Source organism: Larimichthys crocea, chromosome XIV (assembly GCF_000972845.2).
Source record: "Larimichthys crocea isolate SSNF chromosome XIV, L_crocea_2.0, whole genome shotgun sequence".
In the NCBI taxonomy this organism is placed as follows: domain Eukaryota; kingdom Metazoa; phylum Chordata; class Actinopteri; family Sciaenidae; genus Larimichthys; species Larimichthys crocea.
Window position 1 is genome coordinate 6,883,530 of NC_040024.1, and position 20,982 is coordinate 6,904,511.

The following is a 20,982-nucleotide window of genomic DNA, read 5'->3' on the forward strand; positions in this document are numbered from 1 at the left end:
TATATTTGTTTATAAACAAGCTTTGTGTTGCTTTTGTATAGTTAGCTTTATCTTGGTAATTATCTAGTTTTGTCTTGCTAGTTACCGTGTTAATAGTTAGCTCTTCTATTTATTTGTTTTGAGTTATGTCTGTCTTGCTAGCTGCCTTGTTTTTAGTTAGCAGTTCTGGTTATCTCTGGTTACATGTGCTATCTAGGTTAGCTAGTTGTTTTGTTACCAGCTAACGTTGTGTTGCTAGTTGTTACCAGCTAACGTTGTGTTGCTAGTTGTTACCAGCTAACGTTGTGTTGCTAGTTGTTTTGTTACCAGCTAACGTTGTGTTGCTAGTTGTTACCAGCTAACGTTGTGTTGTTAGTTGTTTTGTTACCAGCTAACGTTGTGTTGCTAGTTGTTTTGTTACCAGCTAACGTTGTGTTGCTAGTTGTTACCAGCTAACGTTGTGTTGTTAGTTGTTTTGTTACCAGCTAACGTTGTGTTGTTAGTTGTTTTGTTACCAGCTAACGTTGTGTTGCTAGTTGTTACCAGCTAACATTGTGTTGTTAGTTGTTTTGTTACCAGCTAACGTTGTGTTGTTAGTTGTTTTGTTACCAGCTAACGTTGTGTTGCTAGTTGTTACCAGCTAACGTTGTGTTGTTAGTTGTTTTGTTACCAGCTAACGTTGTGTTGCTAGTTGTTTTGTTACCAGCTAACGTTGTGTTGCTAGTTGTTACCAGCTAACGTTGTGTTGCTAGTTGTTACCAGCTAACGTTGTGTTGCTAGTTGTTTTGTTACCAGCTAACGTTGTGTTGCTAGTTGTTACCAGCTAACGTTGTGTTGTTAGTTGTTTTGTTACCAGCTAACGTTGTGTTGCTAGTTGTTTTGTTACCAGCTAACGTTGTGTTGCTAGTTGTTACCAGCTAACGTTGTGTTGTTAGTTGTTTTGTTACCAGCTAACGTTGTGTTGCTAGTTGTTTTGTTACCAGCTAACGTTGTGTTGCTAGTTGTTACCAGCTAACGTTGTGTTGTTAGTTGTTTTGTTACCAGCTAACGTTGTGTTGTTAGTTGTTTTGTTACCAGCTAACGTTGTGTTGCTAGTTGTTACCAGCTAACGTTGTGTTGCTAGTTGTTACCAGCTAACATTGTGTTGCTAGTTGTTACCAGCTAACGTTGTCTTGTAGTTGTTTTACAGTTGCATGTGTAACACCGGCTGCGTCCTCTTCCCTCTTTTCATCAGGACCATGGATGGCGTGAGCGAGGTCGGCGAGGTGATGGTGTCCCGTCTGCAGGTGGAGGGAGAGAGCGACAGTACAACTCCTCCTGAGCACAAGGTAGAGGAGGAAAGAGGAAGGCAATGCTGCAACGCTTGAGTAACACTGAGGTGTAACAGTTCATATCACTCTGCGGTTTCTGCTCAGTTTCATCTTTAATCCGGTTGAAGGAGAAGAAAAAGAGAAGTATTTCACTGACTGTGCCGTCTTCCTCTCCTCTAGTGTCCCGCACTGTGCGACAGTCTTCACACATCGGTCCACGACAAAGAAAACAGTCCGATGATGAGAGCCGGTGAGACTCGAGCAGTGTTTTCATTCGGTTTACTTGATGTTGTAGCACATCAGAGTGCTTTTATATTACCTTTACTCCCTCTGTGTGTGTTTGTAGTGCTGTGTGCTCAGGTGTGTAAGGTGTACAGGTTTCAGACGGAGGATCAGAGATGGCTGCTGGTCCGGGAACAGATGTCGGAGACGCCGCTCTCTTTCTCTTTACCCAAACAGCTACTGAGCGCGCTCATACAGGAGCACAGAAACAGGTGTGTGTTCATCACCGCGAGCTGAATAGTTCGTCTCAAACAGGTCTCAGGTGTGTTTTCTTCTCCGTTCCTCAGGATGCAGCAGGTGAAGGAGCTCGGTGACCTTTCGCCTCACTGGGACGGGCTCCGCCACGACGTCATCAACCACTGTAACCACCTGATTGGCTGTTATCAGGAAACGCTCGATGAGCTCGACAAACTTTCGGGTGAATTCAGAGTTTTTATACCATACTACAGTATCTTACCAGGATATATGTTTACACAGCTCTGTAGAGGCTGCTATGCTATGTTACCTGTTCCTACGGGGACCTCAGGATTTATGAGGACCCTGTGTAACTCCCATATGTGGCATGCTACAATACGAAAATTCCCTCAAAACCTTCATGACTTCATTTTTGTAACTTCTTCATATCCAGAAAGCCGAGCCTGAACATGTTCGACATTTGTGCAGCTGCTCCCCCTGTTGGTCGAGCTGTGCCATTTTAAAATAAGATATTTCTAACGTGTTCGTCTCGTCTTTATTTTTCTTTAATCATTCCTTTTAAACAGTTTCGACGTGTTTCAAGTCGAGCGGCAGTAAATCAGACAGACACCTTCAGTTCGTTCCGACCAACCTGCACGTGCAGAGGATGGAGGTCACCGATCCGGACAGCACCGGTACGTCTTCACCTCTGCTGCTTCACTGTGATTCAGTCTTTCTATACATCGTAACAGTCTCTGTCTGTCTCTGCAGGTGTTTGGTATGAGGTTATAACAGTCGGCGCCCCGGCTGATCATCACCAGTCCTTCAAACACGGAGGTCTGAAGAGGCTGCTGCGTAAACACGCACTCCACAGAAACAGGTTTGTCATCCGTGTCGTCCATCTCTTGATATTGTTTCCTGTGGATTAACCTCCATAATCTCTGCTCTGTCTGGATTAGTGACGCTGCGTTGTAGACGATGTGAGAGTTCGAGTCTTTGTACGCCTCTCACAGTTTCATGTCGTTTTCAGCTCCGTCTCTTACTCCCAGGATGAGAGCTCCAGAGCGAGGGAGCTGCTGGCCAGCGTGGCCCAGCTGCAGCCTCTGGTGTTCGGGTTGGCCGAGGAGCTGCTGTCCGTCTCTCTGGAGCTGAACGCCGCCCGGCTGCAGTGTGTCCTGGACAGCCTGACTCAACAGGTGAGGAGGAGGAGGGAGGGAAGTCTGACAGGAAGTCTTGTTTCGTCCTCATCTTGGTTCCTTCTCTCTCAGACGGAGCAGTTTGTCCACGCGCTCAAAGACGAGCTGGTGAAAAGCGCCCTGTTGGCGATCCACAACCAGCGCTCGTCCGACTGCGACGGCAGCCACGTCCACAGCAACGGGTTGCTCTGCGACAACACGCCAGCCAGTCAGGAGGAGGGAGAGGACGCCGGCCAACGCGACTCAGAGTACGACGAGGAGGAATGGGCAAGTTGGAGTGCGTCTCGTGAGATCTTCCATTTGTCCGCGATCGTGTTGTGCACGTCTTTTATATCTGTGTGTGTGTTTGTGTAGGACAGAGCGTGGGCCAACGTCGCCATGAGCCTCAACTGCATCATCGCCATGGGCGACCGGCTTCAGGGGCGCGAGGACCACCCACCGGAGCTGACGTCACCAACGGGGGACGCAAACTCTCAGAACACCGGTGGGACGTTAAATCTGAGTTTCCGCGCTCTGCCGCCGACACATTCATGATGTTTGAGATTAAAAACAACGTGTCCGTCTCCTGCAGCCTCCTGGCAGGAGCAGCTGCTCCCCCTGGTGCTCACGCTCAGGGATTGCGTGCGCGAGGCGGTGGGGATGGCCCGGGCCGCCATGACCTTCGTGGTCCTCCAGGGGGCGGTGTCACAAACTGTCGCTCGGGGACCGGCACACATCGTCCAGAGGCACCACGCCGTCTTCAGCCAGGCGGTGAGAGAGAATCGCACACGTTATGTTACGTCTGTTGTGTCGACGGAGTGAGTCCTCATAAATCCTGAGGTCCACACTCCTTACAGGGACCTCAGGATTTATGAGGACATGACAGGACATTATGCAATAAAACTGTATAAATTATGGACATAATGCAGCACACATACGTGTATAACGTAGTGTGTAACAGTCCTGTGTGTGTCCCAGCTCTCAGCGGTCGTGTGCGGCTTCGTGTTGAAGCTGTGTGGAGGTCTGGAGGATCAGCTGTTCCTGCAGCAGCTTCAGTCGGTCGGCGTCCTGGCTCAGTTCGAAGGCCTGCTCAGCACCTACGGTACACACACACACACACACACACTGCTCTGATACACTGGGTGTAGACATAGACGTGTGTGTGTGTGTGTGTCGTCAGGTGACGAGCTGGGGATGCTGGAGGACATGGAGGTGGGTGTCGCAGACCTGAGCGGTGTTGCGTTCACTGTCACCGAGGCGAAAACGGAAGAATCGGACGACCTGCTGCCCACGCTCAGCGGAGCATGGTGGGAAACACACACACACATTAAGTCCCCACACACACACACACACACACAGTACATACTCAGCACAGTGTGTGTGTGTGTGTGTTCATTCAGGGGCAGTTTGGTCGTCGAGGTCCCGTTACCCTCGGAGACCTTCGGGTCGTTGCCACGGGAGCTGAAAGAGGGGCGTTTGATTCGAGTTTGTCCCGTTCTCTTCAACATCGGGATCAACCAGCAGCAGAGTCTGGCTGAGAGGTACACACACACACACACACACACACACACACACCTCTAACACACCTCAGCTGTTTTTGCTTCAGTTCAAACATCAAACTGTCGATACTCTGATACTTTGATCTCCGTTATTCACACACGACACAATTGATCGAATCTGAAGTACCAAAGTTATTAAAGAAATAAGAACGACAACATCAGCGTGCAGGAACGTTTATTTAAATCAAATCAAATCAAATTAAATCAGATTTTATTTGATTATCTGTAGAGAGAGAGAGTTTTCAGTAAAGGGAGATGGGAACCAATACCGTGCCTGACTAGGCATCACCCTGAAAGAGAGACAGAGAGAGGATCCCCCCTTAGTTCAGTTCAGTTCAGGTTCTGATGTCTCCGGTCTTTCCACACAGAGTTTTTCTGTTTGTTCGCTTCAGGTTCGGCGACAGCTCGATGCAGGAGCGAGTGAACCAGCAGAGCTGCGAGCGTCTTAAAGCTTACTGTCAAACACTGAGAGACAAACTGCCGGACATGGGTAAGACTCTGTGACTGTTGGAGTCTCTGGAGGTCTTTTATTTTGACGGGATCATGATGACTTTTACTTTGTCTCTCAGCTGGTATCCAGTCACTATCAGACCTGCTGTCCTCTCTGGATCGAAGCGTCGAAGCCAAGAAGAGGAAGAACGTGGAGGTCCTGTGGATCGCTGCTGCGGTGAGGCGAGGCCACATGACCCATGATACTAAGCTCCTGTTCTGGCATGACACCGGTCAGTGTAGCATCAACATGTGTGTGTGTGTGTGTGTGTCCAGGTGTGTCGTGCGGTGAACGGCGTGCGTCTGACGAGCTGTAAGAGCGCGAAGGATCGCACGGCGATGTCGGTGACGCTGGAGCAGTGTGTGTTACTGAGAGAGCGACACACACTCGGACAGCAGCACTTCAACACGGCGCTCGACTGCATGAGGAGGTTCGTTTTTACCTGAAACACTCGAACGCAACACGCCCTCCCCGCCTCTCCTTTCTTTACTCCTCTGGTTCCTTGTTTCCTTTCCTTCAAGTTGCAGAACGTTTTCAGTTTCTCATCTTTAAATTTCCTTGTTTTCTTCTTCCTTCTTTCACACACACACACACACACACACCCCTCCTCCTCCAGGTCTCGTCTGTCCTGGGGGCAGATGCTCGGCTGTTACACCCAGCCAGGGTTCACTGTGTGTGGGTTAGACTCGGGGGAGCGTCCCTCGGGTCTCCGGAGCTCCGGGCTCCCGCCGTGTTTGGCTCCTAAAGCTCCGAGACGACACCTGTACCCGGTGGCCTTCCTCCTGGTGACCTCTCACCTGCTGGTTCTCTGGCTCATCCTCAGCCTGGTTATCCTGCTGGAGAAATACCAGTAGACCGGCACAGACAGACAAAGTGGACACATTCCTTCCTGACTCTTTACTTACCTGCACAGCCCTGAGACTCGATCATCTCCCCCTTAAAACACCGCTAACGACGTCCTGAGACGAGCTTTCTAAATCACACAGGAGGGGAAGTTACTCCGCCCGCGGACGCAGAAATCAGGTTTATTATCAAGTCTTCACGACAACAAACAGACAAAAGTGCAAAAGTCAAGAATCATAAACTTCAATTAAAGTCAAATATATGTGGAGAAGAGACTTTTTCAACAAGCTGCTGCGCCGATACGACAGGAGGGGAATATTTATGTAGCATTAAAGGTCCAGTGTGTCAGATTACGGCCACAGACAGGAGGAGTGTTGGAGTTTTCGGTGAGAAGAGTTGATCCGGATCCAGCTGCGAGACGCGACCTGTCGTGTTCTGACTTTGCAAAGCTGCAGCACAGAAACATGAAGACTTTGGTTTGTGGGAGAGCAGTGGTCGAGTGACAGAGGCGGTGAATGAGAGCGAGCGAACGATAATCAGAGAAATAATGTTTCGACAGTAGCACAGAGTGGACAAATTAAACTCTTCGGTTTCTTCTTCATGCTAAGAAAGAGAAGGTGAAGCGAGTGGGTTGTAATCCGACAGACTGGACCTTTAAGTTTAACGTTCATTTTTATTAATTCATGATTTGATTGTCAGAATTTATCAAGTGTGTGTGTGTGTGTGTGTGTGTGTCCGTGCACAGGGACGGTTGCCGCATGGAGAACGTGCAGAAGAACATCGGCAGCAGGAAGTTCGCCTTCAGCGGCGTTCAGCTGCTCACCTTCCCCAAACTGTACCGACCTCCCGACGGCAGCTTCGGATGATTCGTTTGTTTTTAGATGTTTTTATATTTTAATGTGTAAATATTCAATTTTGACGTTAAAGATGCTGATGTGCCGTCTCTGCAATAAAAGAAAACCTCATTTATTTGTATTTGACTTATTCAAAGAAATGTGATGCAACGCTGGATCAAACCTCTAGGCGGCGCCCCGCACACGTTTATTTAAGAATATGAACCATCAACCATTTTCAGTCTGACGATTTTCTCCAAAGTGACTTACAGGGAGCAACTTGGGGTTCAGTATCTTGTCCAAGGACACACTTTTCTATAATTAAAACTAAATTAATACATTATGATGTTTTATTAAAGTCTGCTCCACCTTTACAAGCTGCAAAATTAAAGTGATGAACCAATAATTTTGATCCAGTCCTGTAATATTTATGATTACAAGTACTTTTACTTTTCGTCATCTCCTTTTAATTTTATTTTAATGTTAGTTCTATGTACAGATTTTATTATTCATTATTATTATTTTCTTAGATTTTTTTTTTAGATTTTTTTTATTTTTATAATCAGTTTTAATCCAGTTTATTTTTATTTTTTAATATATTTTATTTTTTATATCAGTTTTAATCCAGTTTATTTATTTATTTTTTAAATATTATTTATTTTTATAATCAGTTTTACCAGTTTATTTATTTATTTTTTTAATATAATATTTATTTTTATAATCAGTTTTAATCCAGTTTATTTATTTATTTTTTTTAATAATATATTTTATTTTTATAATCCGTTTTAATCCAGTTTATTTTTATTTATTTTATTTATTTTTTTAAATATATATATATTATTTTTATAATCAGTTTTAATCCAGTTAAATTAAATCCCATAAATTTAAATTGTGATCCGCACAGCTGCAGTTCCTCTGCCGGGCCGCCTGGTGGCGCCTCAGGTTTAAACACAGCGAGCAAAAAGCGTCAAAGCAGACGGAGTGAGATGAGCGCATACCGGAAGTAACACGGTTATTGTTTTCAAAATAAAATAAAAAACGGTGGAATAAACGAGTAGATGCTTTTATTTTTTCATTAGAATCATCACGCGGTGATTTGCACACAGCAGCAACAAAATAAAAGCTTTTAATTTTTAATATAAAAAAAATAATAACATGCTTTTATTTTGTTAAATAAACAACAGGAAGTGGTGTTTTCCCGCCCCTCGCCAGCTTGACGCCGCTCGGGCCCGGTCAAAACAAAGCCGCCGTGTTAAAAACGCTGCGTATTAAAAAAAAAAACAACTAAATTATTCACGAGCGGCTCCGTCCGGTCGTCGGTTCACCGGGTTACGGCGCGTTTCGGCGGCGGCATTGTGTCGCCTTGTCCCCGCGGTTCGCGTCGCTTCCCCCCGCGGGGAGTTTTTGTTCTCGGCGGGCTGGACATGGAGACGGCTAACGGGCGTCTGCTGCTAGGTAACCTGAGAGCGGCGGCGGGGAGCGGTTAAAGCAACCGGGGAGCGGGTTTGAAACGACCGGCCGGATTGATAAACCCCCCGGTAGCATGGTGGAGTAGGCGGCCGCGGTGTAGACGCTTATCGGGCTCCTCCGACGGACGGTTCGCTCTCACCGGGCGGGGATCACCATGGCCCCGGGGTCTCTGGTGGCGGCCTGCCGCAGCCTGGCCCTCTCTACGTGGCTGCTCTCCTTCTGCTTCGTCCACCTGCTCTGCCTGGACTTCACCGTGGCCGAGCGGGAGGAGTGGTACACCGCCTTCGTCAACATCACCTACATGGACCCGGCCACCTCGGAGCTCCGCACCGAGAAGACGGAGTGCGGTCGGTACGGGGAGCACTCTCAGAAGCGGGACGCCAAGGGGGTGGTGGTCCTTCCCGCAGCCCCGCACGACCGCCAGGCCTGCGACCCCAACACCAGGTTCGCGGTGCCCGCACAGGCCGGGGCCTGGATCGCGATCATAGCCCGGGGCAACTGCACCTACAAGGACAAGATCCGCCACGCCGCAGCCCACAACGCCTCGGCGGTGGTCATCTTCAACGTGGGGTCGGCTAACGCTAACGACACCATCACCATGCCCCATCCAGGTACTGGCTTTATTAAAGTGCGCAGTCTGACAGAGGACATGAACGGTGACCACCACAAACAACGAGGCTGACCACATGAGCATCTTTATTTTAATGTTCTGGAAACAGCTGACTTACTTTGCTTGGACAGATATTAGAGATATAAACATGTCAGAAGCACTGAGCTGTAGACCAACAGGAAATTAAATTAAAGTCATTTTTAATGATAAAATTCATTCCGATTTGATATTTACTGCACATAAGTTTGAGTTTTGGACTTTAATTAATCAATATCATATAATCAATATCGTATAATGGCAATTACACGTCAGGGTGTGCTTTGCTGTCATTATTGGCACGTCAGGGTGTCATATTACACGACAGGGTGTGTTGTATTGTCATTATTGGCACGTCAGGGTGTCATATTACACGTCAGGGTGTCATATTACACGTCAGGGTGTGCTTTATTGTCATTATTGGCACGTCAGGGTGTCATATTACACTACAGGGTGTCATATTACACGACAGGGTGTCATATTACACTACAGGGTGTCATATTACACGTCAGGGTGTCATATTACACGTCAGGGTGTGCTTTATTGTCATTATTGGCACATCAGGGTGTCATATTACACGTCAGGGTGTCATATTACACGTCAGGGTGTGCTTTATTGTCATTATTGGCACTACAGGGTGTAATATGAGACACGGCGGTGTCATATTTTTTTTTTGTTTTTCTGCTGATTATTGTTTTAATAAATGAAGTTAAATAATGTTCCTCATCAGATGTTGAAGAGTTTCACAGTAACAGTTATTTATTAAACCATGAACTCCGACTGACTTTCAAAGAATTAAAATCAGACACGAGACAAACATTTCATTCATGAATGTGAATCATAAATATCTTTTAAATATCAGCCTCACACAATCAGAATGAAACAAACTTCTTTAATATATTTATTTACGTCATTAGGCTGCATTCAGACAGGGTCAAACGCAGGTTTTTTTTCCCCATTCATTCAAATGGTTGTTCGCCAAAAAAATGTAGTCTGATGTCACGCTGTGCCGACCAATCAGACGCTCGGACTGGTCAAGCTAAACTCTGACACTCGACCTGTTGTGTTCAGACTTTGTTTATTTCATGAAGCAGCTTCTAAATCTGAGCAGTGGTTGAGTGACGTAGACGGTGAATGAGAGCGAGCGAGCCTCGATAAAGTCGATAATCAGAGAAATAAACACAACTTTTACAGATTAGATTTTTTTACAGATGTTTGTGGTCGTGGTTGTGGTTGTGGTTGTGCCGAGGTGACGCCCTTAACTCCAAAACACGTCCAGAAGTATAAAATTTACGGTTATTTAACTGTAAAATGTGAGTTTCTTTGAGTTTTGGACTGCTTGTCAGACAGGACGTGTGATCTAAAGACCTCTGAGAAAGTTTCAGTTCACATTTTTAGGCGTTTTCTGACCTCCTTGGAGACAGAACGACGACAGGCTGCAGATTTATAGATGCTGGAAATGAGGATAAATAATAAATAGTTGCAGCTGTGTTTGCAGAAATGTGCTGAGTCAAGCAGCTGAGAGAAGCGAGCAGCCTCAACTGGATCCCAGTCTGTCTGAACTGGTTATCAGACTGGACCAGTGCCAGCAGAGAATCTGCTGACTCTGCCGGAGCCAGTTTCCTGCTGCACCGCTGATTATTTATTTATTTGTTTTATTTATTAGTCGTATTACTGACAGGAAACTCCTCTGATTCCACTCGAGTCGTGATTACGTATTGAGTTACATAACGGGCTGAAGGAGAGCTGTTGTTGAGCCCAGCTGTTTGTCTGTCGGCCAGAAACTCCTTCAGGGATCTCCGGACGTCCCCGACTCAGACGATACGAAACAACAGAGCGTGTGTCGACTTTAAAACGACTTTCTCAGGATGGTTTCGTTGTCGAGGTCGACCACCGTCCCCGCCAAACTCCCTGGGAGTGTTAATAACATCTGTGGTCATGATAGAAATAATCAAATGAGTCACTCTGACGGCTGTTTTCTGGATTATTTGTCAATAAAAGTCAGAAAATAGTGACAAATGTAAATTTTTTTGACGTTGGCTTCACATCACAGGATCCTCATCCTCAGAGTGTGAAGATGTAGTTTGCGGAAAGGTTTTCATGGTTGCTCAGATCGTCTGGAAGCCTGACGAAATGGCGGTGAAGCCAACGATCACGGGGAGTTATTGTGGTGGGTTTCTGCGGCACAAAAACAGATTCTGGGCGTCTCTACGAGTGATCGCTAACTGAACTTGATCATCTAAGGTTCAGTTTTATTGACTGTCGGTTTGTTGTGCATCAAAGTTCTGAAGCTGTCAGATTAATGAACTTAAATTGTGACGGACAGACGTGATGGATCTGGTTCCTGGGGTCATCGACCAGCTTTTCTTTCTTTTCTAACTTCAGTTGTGTCTCAACCGTGCACGTGAACGTCTCTCTGCAGTATTTTTATCAAACTTCGAGGTGATACGAGGGCGTGTGCGAGTCAGGCCCCCGTCACAAGGACGACCTCAAACTACCGAGTGTTTCACCTGCAGGGCTGATGAGTGTCAGTGTTGATGTTTCCTCACCAGACTTTTGACCTTTTTGTTAAATACAGAACAAAGCGCCGTTTCTAAAATAGACATAAAAAGACGTCCACTTCTTCTTTTGCTTCTGCTTTTTGTCTTCCCTCTCTGAACTCTTTTAAACAGCTCGGTCTCGAACCAGAGTTTTTGGAGATGGTTCAACTACAGCCATGAACCTGAACTGACCCAGAGTTCGGCTTATGTTGGGTTATCTGTCAGGATTACACAAGAACCTCAACAAACTGATGCCAGTGAATCAAACTTTAAAACAGTGATGAAACAGTGTAATCCCACTGTGGTAAATATGTTCAGCTGTACTCGAGTATTTGTTCTGATTACATTACTTCTGATAAAAAAAACTAGTGAGTCGACAACTTAACAGCCAAACATGGTCAACAACAGTTTAATCTCAGTTTTGTTGAAGTTAAACACTGATAAAAATTATTCACAGACTAATAAACGGTGTGTGTCTCTTCAGGTATGGGTGACGTGGTCGCCATCATGATCCCAGAGCCAAAAGGCCGCGAGGTTGTGTCGCTGCTGGAGCGTAACGTGACGGTCACCATGACGATCACCATTGGGACGAGGAACCTGCAGAAATACGTGAGCAGGACGTCGGTGGTGTTCGTGTCCATCTCGTTCATCGTGCTGATGATCATCTCTCTCGCCTGGCTCGTCTTCTACTACATCCAGAGGTTCAGATACGCCAACGCACGAGACCGCAACCAGGTACGCCGGGATGTTTGTAGACCTCGTCCTTATTTTAGAAGGTGCTGACTCGCCCTTTCAGCGGATTGAGGACAGGCAGATGTGAATTTGTCAAATGTTCAGCAGTGGAAACTAATTTTATCTTCTAGAGCAGACGTCTTCACTATTCTCTCCACGGGACAGAACACAGTCAATAAGAGAGACACCAAGAACCAACCTGATAACTTCGTAGCAATATTTAGAAATGTAGTAAAAGCCCAGATATAACACTGATTATCACGGCACCTGTCAGTGAGAAGGATACTTTAGACAAGTTGAAGGAAAGATGGATGTCAGAATTTGAGCAACTTTGATAAGAACCGAACTGTGATGGCTCGACGGCTGGGTCAGAAGCTCATTGATACATGTGTGGAGCGAAGCATGTGGTCCGATCCAACAGACGAGCTGCTGTAGCTCAAGTTGCAGAAAAGGTTCATCTTGGTTCTGGTAGAAATGTGTCAGAATACACAGTGTTGGGTAACCGCAGACTCGCCAGGGTGTCCACTGCCGAAGGCGCCAACGTTAGTCGATGGTCGTCCAGTCTGATGGATCAGGTTTTCTTTTACACCACGTGGATGGCCGGTGCGTTGGCGCCGCTCTCCTGGGGAACCTAATTCTCTACTCTGACAACAGAAAATTGTTTTTGTGGTTTACATAATGTTTCAGAGATCAAATTATGGAGGGAAGACGAGAGTAACCTTGTTACCTGAGTAAATTTAAACACACTGAATGTTCCCAAAAGAGCTGAAAATACAAATAATTACTGTCACAAAGAGCTTGTGAAATGCAATGGACGTGCTTTGTTTGTCGTAATGAATCACTGATATAAAGAGGTGGATTTAATGACACATCTGTTCTTTTTGGGTTTTACAAAGAAACCATTTTATAATCTTCACGAGCTGAAGTGACAGTCTGAAGCCGTCATGTCACTTCAAATAAACTGAATCTTGAAACAGGTGTTTATATTTCTGCCCCCCCCATCTCGTTTCTCCACAGCGTCGTCTCGGCGATGCTGCGAAAAAAGCCATCAGCAAGCTACAAGTCCGCACCATCAGGAAGGGCGACCAGGAGACGGAGGCCGACTTCGACAACTGCGCCGTTTGCATTGAGGGCTACAAGGCCAACGACGTGGTCCGCATACTGCCCTGCAGGTGAACACGCATGTAGAAAGAGAAACTCGACATACGAAGAACTCGAGAAGTAAACCTGTGGTTCTGATTGGAGGAACCACAGAGTAAATTCAGTTCTTTTTACAAATTTTACCAAATTTTACAAAAGGTATTCCAGGTAGGGTTGCAAAAAAAAACTTTCCATGGAAATTTATGGGAATAAACCAAGAATTTACAAAATTGAAGGCTGGCTCTTTAACAGGGAACTTTACGTAATTTGTGATGATTTCAGGATGGAAAGAATCACTTTTGTTTTTATTAGACTGTAACAGGACAAGTTTCTGAAAAGATTGTACGACCGCCGTCTGTCAAACTGAAGACACTTTGATACGTAAAGACCTTTCTTGTGGTTGCCTTGTTTTTCTTTTTGTCATCATGAGATCACAAAATGTCTTTCTGATGATGTTCAGTTCAACTTAGGACAAAGTTTTCTCGTGTTCAGGGAGAAATATTTCAGCTGAGGTCGTCCCTACAATGACTATTTGTTTTCCTCAAGGCGGCCTCGTTATGTTTTGTACACGATTACGAAATGAGTTCCATGAGATCAAAAAATAAAAAAGCGAGCGTATCCAGATTCTTTCTGGCTGCACTGAGTGGAAGCAGCTGTGAACATGAACAGCACAGTTACTCTGTTTTTGTTTTTGTCTTTGCAGACATTTATTCCATAAGAGCTGTGTGGATCCGTGGCTGCTGGATCATCGCACATGTCCCATGTGCAAGATGAACATCCTCAAAGCCCTCGGCATCGCTGTGAGTCTTAACAGAAATCTTGGGAGAGGTAGAGGTGGGGCGGAGATGCAGCCTTTAAAACTGAGGCAGAAACTCAAACACGTCAACGGAAGTCGGATCATTTAAAGACGTGGTTTTGTTGTAGTGACATAACTCGATTGGACCAATCAGAGCTCATAAACTGAAATGAAAGTCACCCAGAAGCTTCCAAGAACCATCTCCAGAATCAAATCCACACTCCGACCTCGATCACACTTAACTTTTAAAAACAGGACTCCTCTCCAGCATCGACAATAAACCACTCTCACGCCTCCGACCAGTTCAGAGTTCAGAACGAGCCTAGTTCAAGAAACGCAATGACGTCACATCACCCAAATTTTAGCTTAATTTCATTGGCTCCCTCTCTCCCTCATCATTTTTAAAGCCTGTCTGGGTCTGTTCCCTCACTATATTGTGAGTATGTGAACCCCAACATACAATTTTAGAGCGTTATGTCCTTGGTTGAGTCACTTCTGGCTTGACACTCGAAACTAGAAGTGACCACGACCCCTCGACTTTGAAACAACCTGCATGAGGAGATATAGTCGTTTAGTTTAAATCGTGGTTGGGCAAAGCTCTTGAGCTGTTTTTGTCTGGAAAAAATGCAGAAGTAAAAAGGATTGTTTGTGTACGGATACTGAAACATGTTTTCTGACTGTTTTTCACCTCCAGCTCAATGCAGATTGTCTGGATGACCTGCCGTTGGACTACGACCTGGCCCTGGGCGGTGTCGGTGGGGTTGGCGTAGGTGGAGTCGGGGCCCTGGCCCTGGAGGCTGTGGTGTCTGGGGCATCCAGTGATGGCACACTGAGCGAAGGCGGCTCCTCGGTGGTGCTGGATCCCGGTGTGCGACGCGTGGGACTCCCTCAGGACTACCAGGACCCTGACACCCTGAGAGACAGCCCTGTGACGGCAACCACCGACACACACACAGGTAAGACACACACCTTTTAGAGTGGTGTTATACTGACACCCAGTGGTGCTTTTACAGCATGACACTTTGCAGTTAAAGGTTGTTCCTTCATGTGATGCATGGTTTTCCTCCTGAACAAGGATTTTTGGGCGAGAGGAGCTTGTTTTAACGGAACCAAATAAGGACCCAGAGTTCTTTATTTGTTCTTTATGTTTGTTCTTTCTATCTTCCAGGTGAGCTACAGCCAATGGCAAGCAGCGCCTCAGTGGCATCCTTGGTCATCACCGTGGAAACGGGTCTCTCAGATGAGGAAGGGTCCATGGAGCAGTCTCAGCTGGGGGACAAGTCCTGAGAGGAGCCTTACGGAGCCAAAAACAGACTGATCCGACTGATCAGGCATCAGTTTCACCTGAAGCTCCAGAGAACGACCTGACTGAAACCAGATCTGAACCAAACCCGACTGTACCCATGACCTTTGACTGGTTCCAAGTGGAAACCCAGCACCAGCACCAGTGTTTGACTGGGTTGTTTTTCCCCTTGGACCCTGCTAAACCAAAACAACTTGTCTGGACCCCAAGTGGACCTGAGCCAGACTAGAAGCCGTGTCTAGTCTTTGTTTTGCGGACCCAAGTTGAATAAATATGTGTGTGTTGGTTCTCATCTGGATTCAGAGGAAACTTACCGACCTGGTTTGGCCTCTAGTCTCCTGTCGGACACGTTGGACCCAGGACCTAACCTGGACTAACGTGACCTCGGTCTTCCCCTTGGCTCTCCTCAGTTAAACTGGAATATAACTCAGTCTACCTATCTGTTGTCGCTTCGTGCAGATGTCTTAATCAACCCACATTTGCCTCAGTTCATGGTGTTTCTAGAAATAGACGACCCAACTTTCTTTCCGGTCCGACCCATCTGTTGTTTACTTCTGACAAACTTCCACGGTGACGGAAAGTAGTTAAAATAGAAATCCTGTCACTCATTTCAAACATTGGTGATCTCACCGTTCATCTCCTGACTTTAGAAAGACAGACGAGATTCAAACTGAGTGCCATCACTCAGAGAACATGAGTGCGATCTCAAACTCGCCTCGATACAAGCGTGAAACAGGGTTGAACCCGAGAAAGTCGGCTGCCAAATTAGGATACGCTCTTTGAAGGTCAACGTTCTCCTTCATCAGCAAATCTGGAGGATCTTGATAAATGCATGAGAACTCCAAAAAACGGGTTGTGTGTGTTTTTTTTTGTTTGTTTGTTTTGTTTTTTAAGTATCAGAGCGATCCAGGCCAGGAATCTGGATTTACCTGCATATTTCTACCCGTTCTACTTCAGTAAGGAGTGTTCTTGTCTCTGGACCTTTAGTGGGATACTCTGTTACCTGGTTTTCCAGGTAGAGAGGCACGACAACTAAACATAACTCAACGGGACTCTTGTCCTGGTCTGGATTCATGAAGATTTAATCTCTGGTTAATTTCATTAATTTTTGATTTGCCTGCCAATGTGCCAGGTGCTCGATCTGCGATGACTGACTTTCATTTTGGAAAGGAAGACTTTTATTTTGAAAGGACACACCAGCTTCTCTGGGCAGAGGATTCAGTTGTTCAGTTTGTTTCTCTCTCTTTTTTTTTTTTTTCTGGTGTTTGACGGTGGCAGTATTACAGCTACAGTTTGACTGCAGTATTGAATAGCAACTACACACAGTATTTTATTTTTTTCCCTTTTTGCCTGTCTGTATAATTGTAGGCTCCTTTTAATCTTTATAATACTCCGACAGTATTTGGTTTGGATGCTTTCTGTCCTCGGCTGTGGTTCCAAACAGGGTTCCTATGTGCGTCTGTGACAACGACAGTTGATCATGACTGTTTGCAGGGCTGTACAGAATATTATCTGGTAGGAGAAAGGTTGATAAAATGTAGAATTTAGTACAACAGATGATGAAAGGTATGAAACTAGTAACAAATCTCGCAGCTTTGGGTCTTCGAACGTACTCTGAGAAAATGGTTAGGAGAAAAGTGCCGCCATGACAGAGGAGTTTTCCTTTTTAAGTAGTGATAGTAACACAGTTTAAACTATCCGTAACGCTGGGCAGACACTGCATGTTTTTATTGACTCATGTCTAGAACCAGCGACTGTACGTAAGAATTGACGTGGTGATCACCGTGACCAGTAATAATACGCCAAATCAGGTTGTCCAGCACCAATGCCAATAAAGTTTATTCCATGTCGTCAAGATTGAGCAGGTTTCCATCTAATCGTCTACACTTACGGAGACAAACAGCTGGTGGCGCTGATTTTAAGGTGCCATTGTAGGAGACAATGTAACTAATCGAGCGCCACCCAGCCGCAAAGGGCGAAAAATGTAGAAAACATGATGAACATTTCGTGTTGGCGTCTTGTATTCAATTGAATAACTGCCAATGTTCTTTGGTGCCTTAGTTTACTCACAAACTTTGTTGCGCTCACATTTGCGTTTATCGATACACCAACTCTTTCGCCAACTTTTGTTGCAAATTGAATATGCACGTAAAAACAAGTCGATGAAGACCAACTTAATCTTGACACAAAAACAGAAAGGCTGCCCAATAATGCTGACACAAGCTATATAATGTATGATTTAACTGCAGCCATGTCTGATCTTCCAACAGTCCAATTGTTTAAATGTTGAGGCAACGTAATCAGGTGCTCTGGCAGAAAGTAGTCGCCAATTTGTGGGTTTACAAATCTAGTTTATTGCATATAGTGTCTGCCCGGCTTTAGATACAGGAGTTTCCTCATCAGTCTTCTATCGTGGCCGTCTCTCCTGAGTCGTAACATTCGGTTAAAATACCATGTAGGAACCCTGTCTATAGCGCTGCCTGGTTTCGTTGTTTTACTGTCCGTCCGTCTGCCTGACCACACGTGTCCGTAACCACGGCCCCCATGCTGCCTTTTTGAAAACACATTTACCTTTAACCCTGACAATCAAGGATCAGATCTTGTAACTTGCTGGTCAGGGATCTTTTCTCTGAGCTTCGGCAAACCTAAGAAGCGTTTTGTTTGTTTTGTTTTTTTCCAAACCTGCATGTCTGTACACCACACAGGATGTTAGCTGCCATTACCGTTAAATTAAACGCCACCAAAACAAGCTGTGAAGCACGAAAAATACGTACCCAAGTTACAGAGCTGTAGAAATAGATTACCAGATTTAGAGAGACAGAGTTTAGCAAAGAGTCCTTCCTTGCTTTAGTGAGTGTAGTTCAGCTCAAAAGTCGAGCATGTAAATATAAAAAAACGCGTATTCCACAAATTCACTGCGTCACGCGGCATCGCGGACGGTTTGCCAAACCTGGTGTGCAGACTGCGTAGGGCTGCTGCGGTGGCATCGCAACAGCAACAGCGAGCTTCCCGAAAACTAAGAGAGATAAAGATTGTCATCTATTTTGATACCAGAGGAGACGTTTATTTTTGTAACGAAGACACCCAGCAGCAAAGACTGATTTCCTTCCCTTCGTGACCCGGTGATTCCTCAATGAGATTGAGTATTCATCGGCCAGATTTAAGTGTTGATTATTTGTGTAATTGTACATACTTACAGAACGATAAAGACCATGACGATATGAATCTAAACTATTGAAATTTCTGTCTGTAAACCTTCAGGATTTTGGTTGTTGATGTAGCCCGATGAAAACCGAACCTGAGAGGATTGAGCCCAATGGTAGGCTGCAGAACCAGCACAGTACTGTTTGTTTTGAAACCATTTTTTTCCACCAAGTCTTCCAAGTCTTTCATTGCTGAAAGTTAAAGAATGGCTTGGAAATCCCAACATTTGCCTTCTGAAACAGAATTTGGTACCAAGACCTTTTAAAGGCCTTGAGTGTACATAGTAGTATTTGTCAGATGGAAGTAATTTCCAGGACCTGTGAACGTCCAACTCGCCTCTGAAATAAAGAAGAACCTGATGAGATTTGTAGTTGCCATTCATCTCAGTCTATAGCAAGGTTTTTCGTGATGAAACGTAAGTGTCAGAAGCAGTACTTCCGTTGGTTTCAGGTCCTACCAATGAGTTCATTTTCTCTCAGACTCTCAGAAAACTGGAAGACTTTGAGCATTTTTGAAGCTCCCTCCTGATCTTTCCTCTCTACTCACAGTTCAATATCAGTCAGTTACCCTTTATATAACAAACACTACTTAATTTAAACACCTGTAAAGTGGTGGAGAGCGTATTTGCTGTAATATATGAAATCATGAATGATGACGCCTTTTGTCTTGGCCAATTTTCAGTGAATGATGTTTTAATTAAAGTCACTTCCTCTGTGTTATAAGCTTTATTTTCAAGGGATTTCATTGAATATCATGTTTTTACTTTTGCACTGCTGTTTAAAAAAAAAAAAAATGTGACTGCAATTCTGTTGCCACCGTAGTGAAAGTGAACTGATTGAACCCTCTGAATCCATTTCTCTAGTTTTTCTCTGAGAGACTGAGGCTGCTTTGGCATGTTGGTCCCACCACCTCTTAGTTTTGATATCAAGTGTCAAATACTATTTCGTTAGCATCCGAAATGTGTCCACGGAAATACAAGGTTGGCATTGAATGTCTGATTTAAATCAAAGTTTTCCAGTTTTAGCCAATGTTTTGTATGGCTGCTTGTGTTTGAGTTTAGTTTAGTTATATAAAATAAAAAATATTGCTTTGGTTTTGGTGCCAAAACTTGCGTATCCGCAATATTTTCGAACAGTACCCAGTCACTAATTGGGATGCTTATGATACTATCCAGTAATGAATGGAGATCTTCTTCTGGCATCGTTCTGGAAACGTTTATCACAATCCAGATTCAAAAGAAAGTTTCTTGTATTTTGTGTTACGAGACAGAAAAAATGTTAACGTAACACCAAATGTGACGGCCGTTTCGTGAACGCATTATGTCGTTACTATGACTGTTATATAATTATGGATCTTAATAATACCTTTTTTTATTCTTTAGTAAGCTAACGGGTTAAAAACGGGACCCTCGTGTCACTGCCAGTAATGACGTCTGATTGGTTCTTTGTTTTCCCAGGATGCCGTGGTTTGATCGGTTGCTCGGCTTCTTTTTGTTGATGCACTTTAATTCTGTTTCCCTGGAAGGTTCTGGACGAGTCTCTCCCTTTGACTTTATACTTTTGTGGTTTTCTCTTCGCTCTCTTCATGTTTTCGACTCTCGTGACTCTTTGCTTTACGTTGCTCTACTTATTTTTGGCTTTTCACGATCAGTTTTTGTTGTTTTCTAGCTCGTCTTCCCTCAAAATTTCTATGTTGATGTAAATGTATGGGATTGTTTTCAGAACTATGTTTGCAGGTCTATATTAAACTACACGTTATGTGTTTTTGTAGACTGACTGCCATATATTTTGCCATGTATTGTCATTTGTTTTGTAGTTTCTGATCTCCTTGCTTAAATCGGTGACTCCTGAGCCACGTTATCCCATCCGGATTATACTTTTTAATCTCCACACAGCCTGCTTGTAGGTGGGTTTTGAATACATTTCAGATTTTCTGCTAGTGTTAGGTTAGCATTTAATCACGTCTATAGAGGAGGGCATCAACGGCAAAGAAAACAAAGTGAAAGAGCAAATAGGAAATTTCAGATCCTTCCAGAGAGACGTGGAAAATTCAGACGATCCGATGCATTTGTAGCCATAGTAACCCCTCTGCTACCAGGACGACAGGGTGTGAAATGGTGTGTGTGTGTGTGTGTGTTTCTACGATATTGTTTTAACGAGTGTCTGTTTGTGTGGTTGTCCTGTGCACGCAAACACAAACAGTACCCACATACACGCGTGTAAATACAAAGGTGCCGTGACGCCATGTTGTTTCTGTGTTTCAGTTGTTGCACGTGTTCTGATCCAGGACAGAATTTAAATAAAATTTTATTGCAAGTTTTTGTTTTTATTCCAGGCTCGTGTTTGTGTCTCTTCTTGTGACATGAGGAGAAGTATTGGGAATTTGTTTATTTGTAAGATCATCGTCACGACAACACAAACTACATTGCGACGTTTCTGGAGGCGGCACAGATTTTGTCTTTGTTCCATGCTGGTTTGTCGCCAATGCTACAGTAACTCAACAGTTG

The 20,982-nt window shown here is 44.7% G+C and overlaps 3 protein-coding genes across 3 annotated transcripts in view; all 3 read left to right on the forward strand.

Annotated features, from left to right (window-relative positions):
* Positions 1–6,541, forward strand: part of LOC104932280 (type II inositol 3,4-bisphosphate 4-phosphatase) — a 19,798-nt gene extending 13,257 nt beyond the window's left edge. The window contains exons 11-27 of the mRNA XM_027287550.1: positions 1,214–1,307; positions 1,470–1,539; positions 1,636–1,783; positions 1,859–1,989; positions 2,333–2,440; positions 2,517–2,625; positions 2,776–2,941; positions 3,014–3,208; positions 3,296–3,425; positions 3,513–3,691; positions 3,899–4,022; positions 4,101–4,227; positions 4,321–4,461; positions 4,872–4,969; positions 5,049–5,146; positions 5,245–5,399; positions 5,586–6,541. Of these exons, the coding sequence (XP_027143351.1) occupies positions 1,214–1,307; positions 1,470–1,539; positions 1,636–1,783; positions 1,859–1,989; positions 2,333–2,440; positions 2,517–2,625; positions 2,776–2,941; positions 3,014–3,208; positions 3,296–3,425; positions 3,513–3,691; positions 3,899–4,022; positions 4,101–4,227; positions 4,321–4,461; positions 4,872–4,969; positions 5,049–5,146; positions 5,245–5,399; positions 5,586–5,823 (2,311 nt within the window). The 3' untranslated portion in view covers positions 5,824–6,541. The remainder of the gene's footprint in view (positions 1–1,213; positions 1,308–1,469; positions 1,540–1,635; positions 1,784–1,858; positions 1,990–2,332; positions 2,441–2,516; positions 2,626–2,775; positions 2,942–3,013; positions 3,209–3,295; positions 3,426–3,512; positions 3,692–3,898; positions 4,023–4,100; positions 4,228–4,320; positions 4,462–4,871; positions 4,970–5,048; positions 5,147–5,244; positions 5,400–5,585) is intronic.
* LOC104935135 (V-set domain-containing T-cell activation inhibitor 1) overlaps positions 1–20,982 on the forward strand; it is a 592,626-nt gene that overhangs the window by 343,367 nt on the left and 228,277 nt on the right. The window lies entirely within an intron of this gene.
* On the forward strand, positions 7,819–20,804 carry rnf150b (ring finger protein 150b). The gene is made up of 6 exons (XM_010747433.3): positions 7,819–8,726; positions 11,786–12,036; positions 13,051–13,205; positions 13,877–13,973; positions 14,664–14,925; positions 15,138–20,804. The coding sequence occupies exons 1-6, from the start codon at positions 8,270–8,272 to the stop codon at positions 15,254–15,256; spliced, it is 1,341 nt and encodes a 446-aa protein (XP_010745735.1). The 5' UTR covers positions 7,819–8,269; the 3' UTR covers positions 15,257–20,804.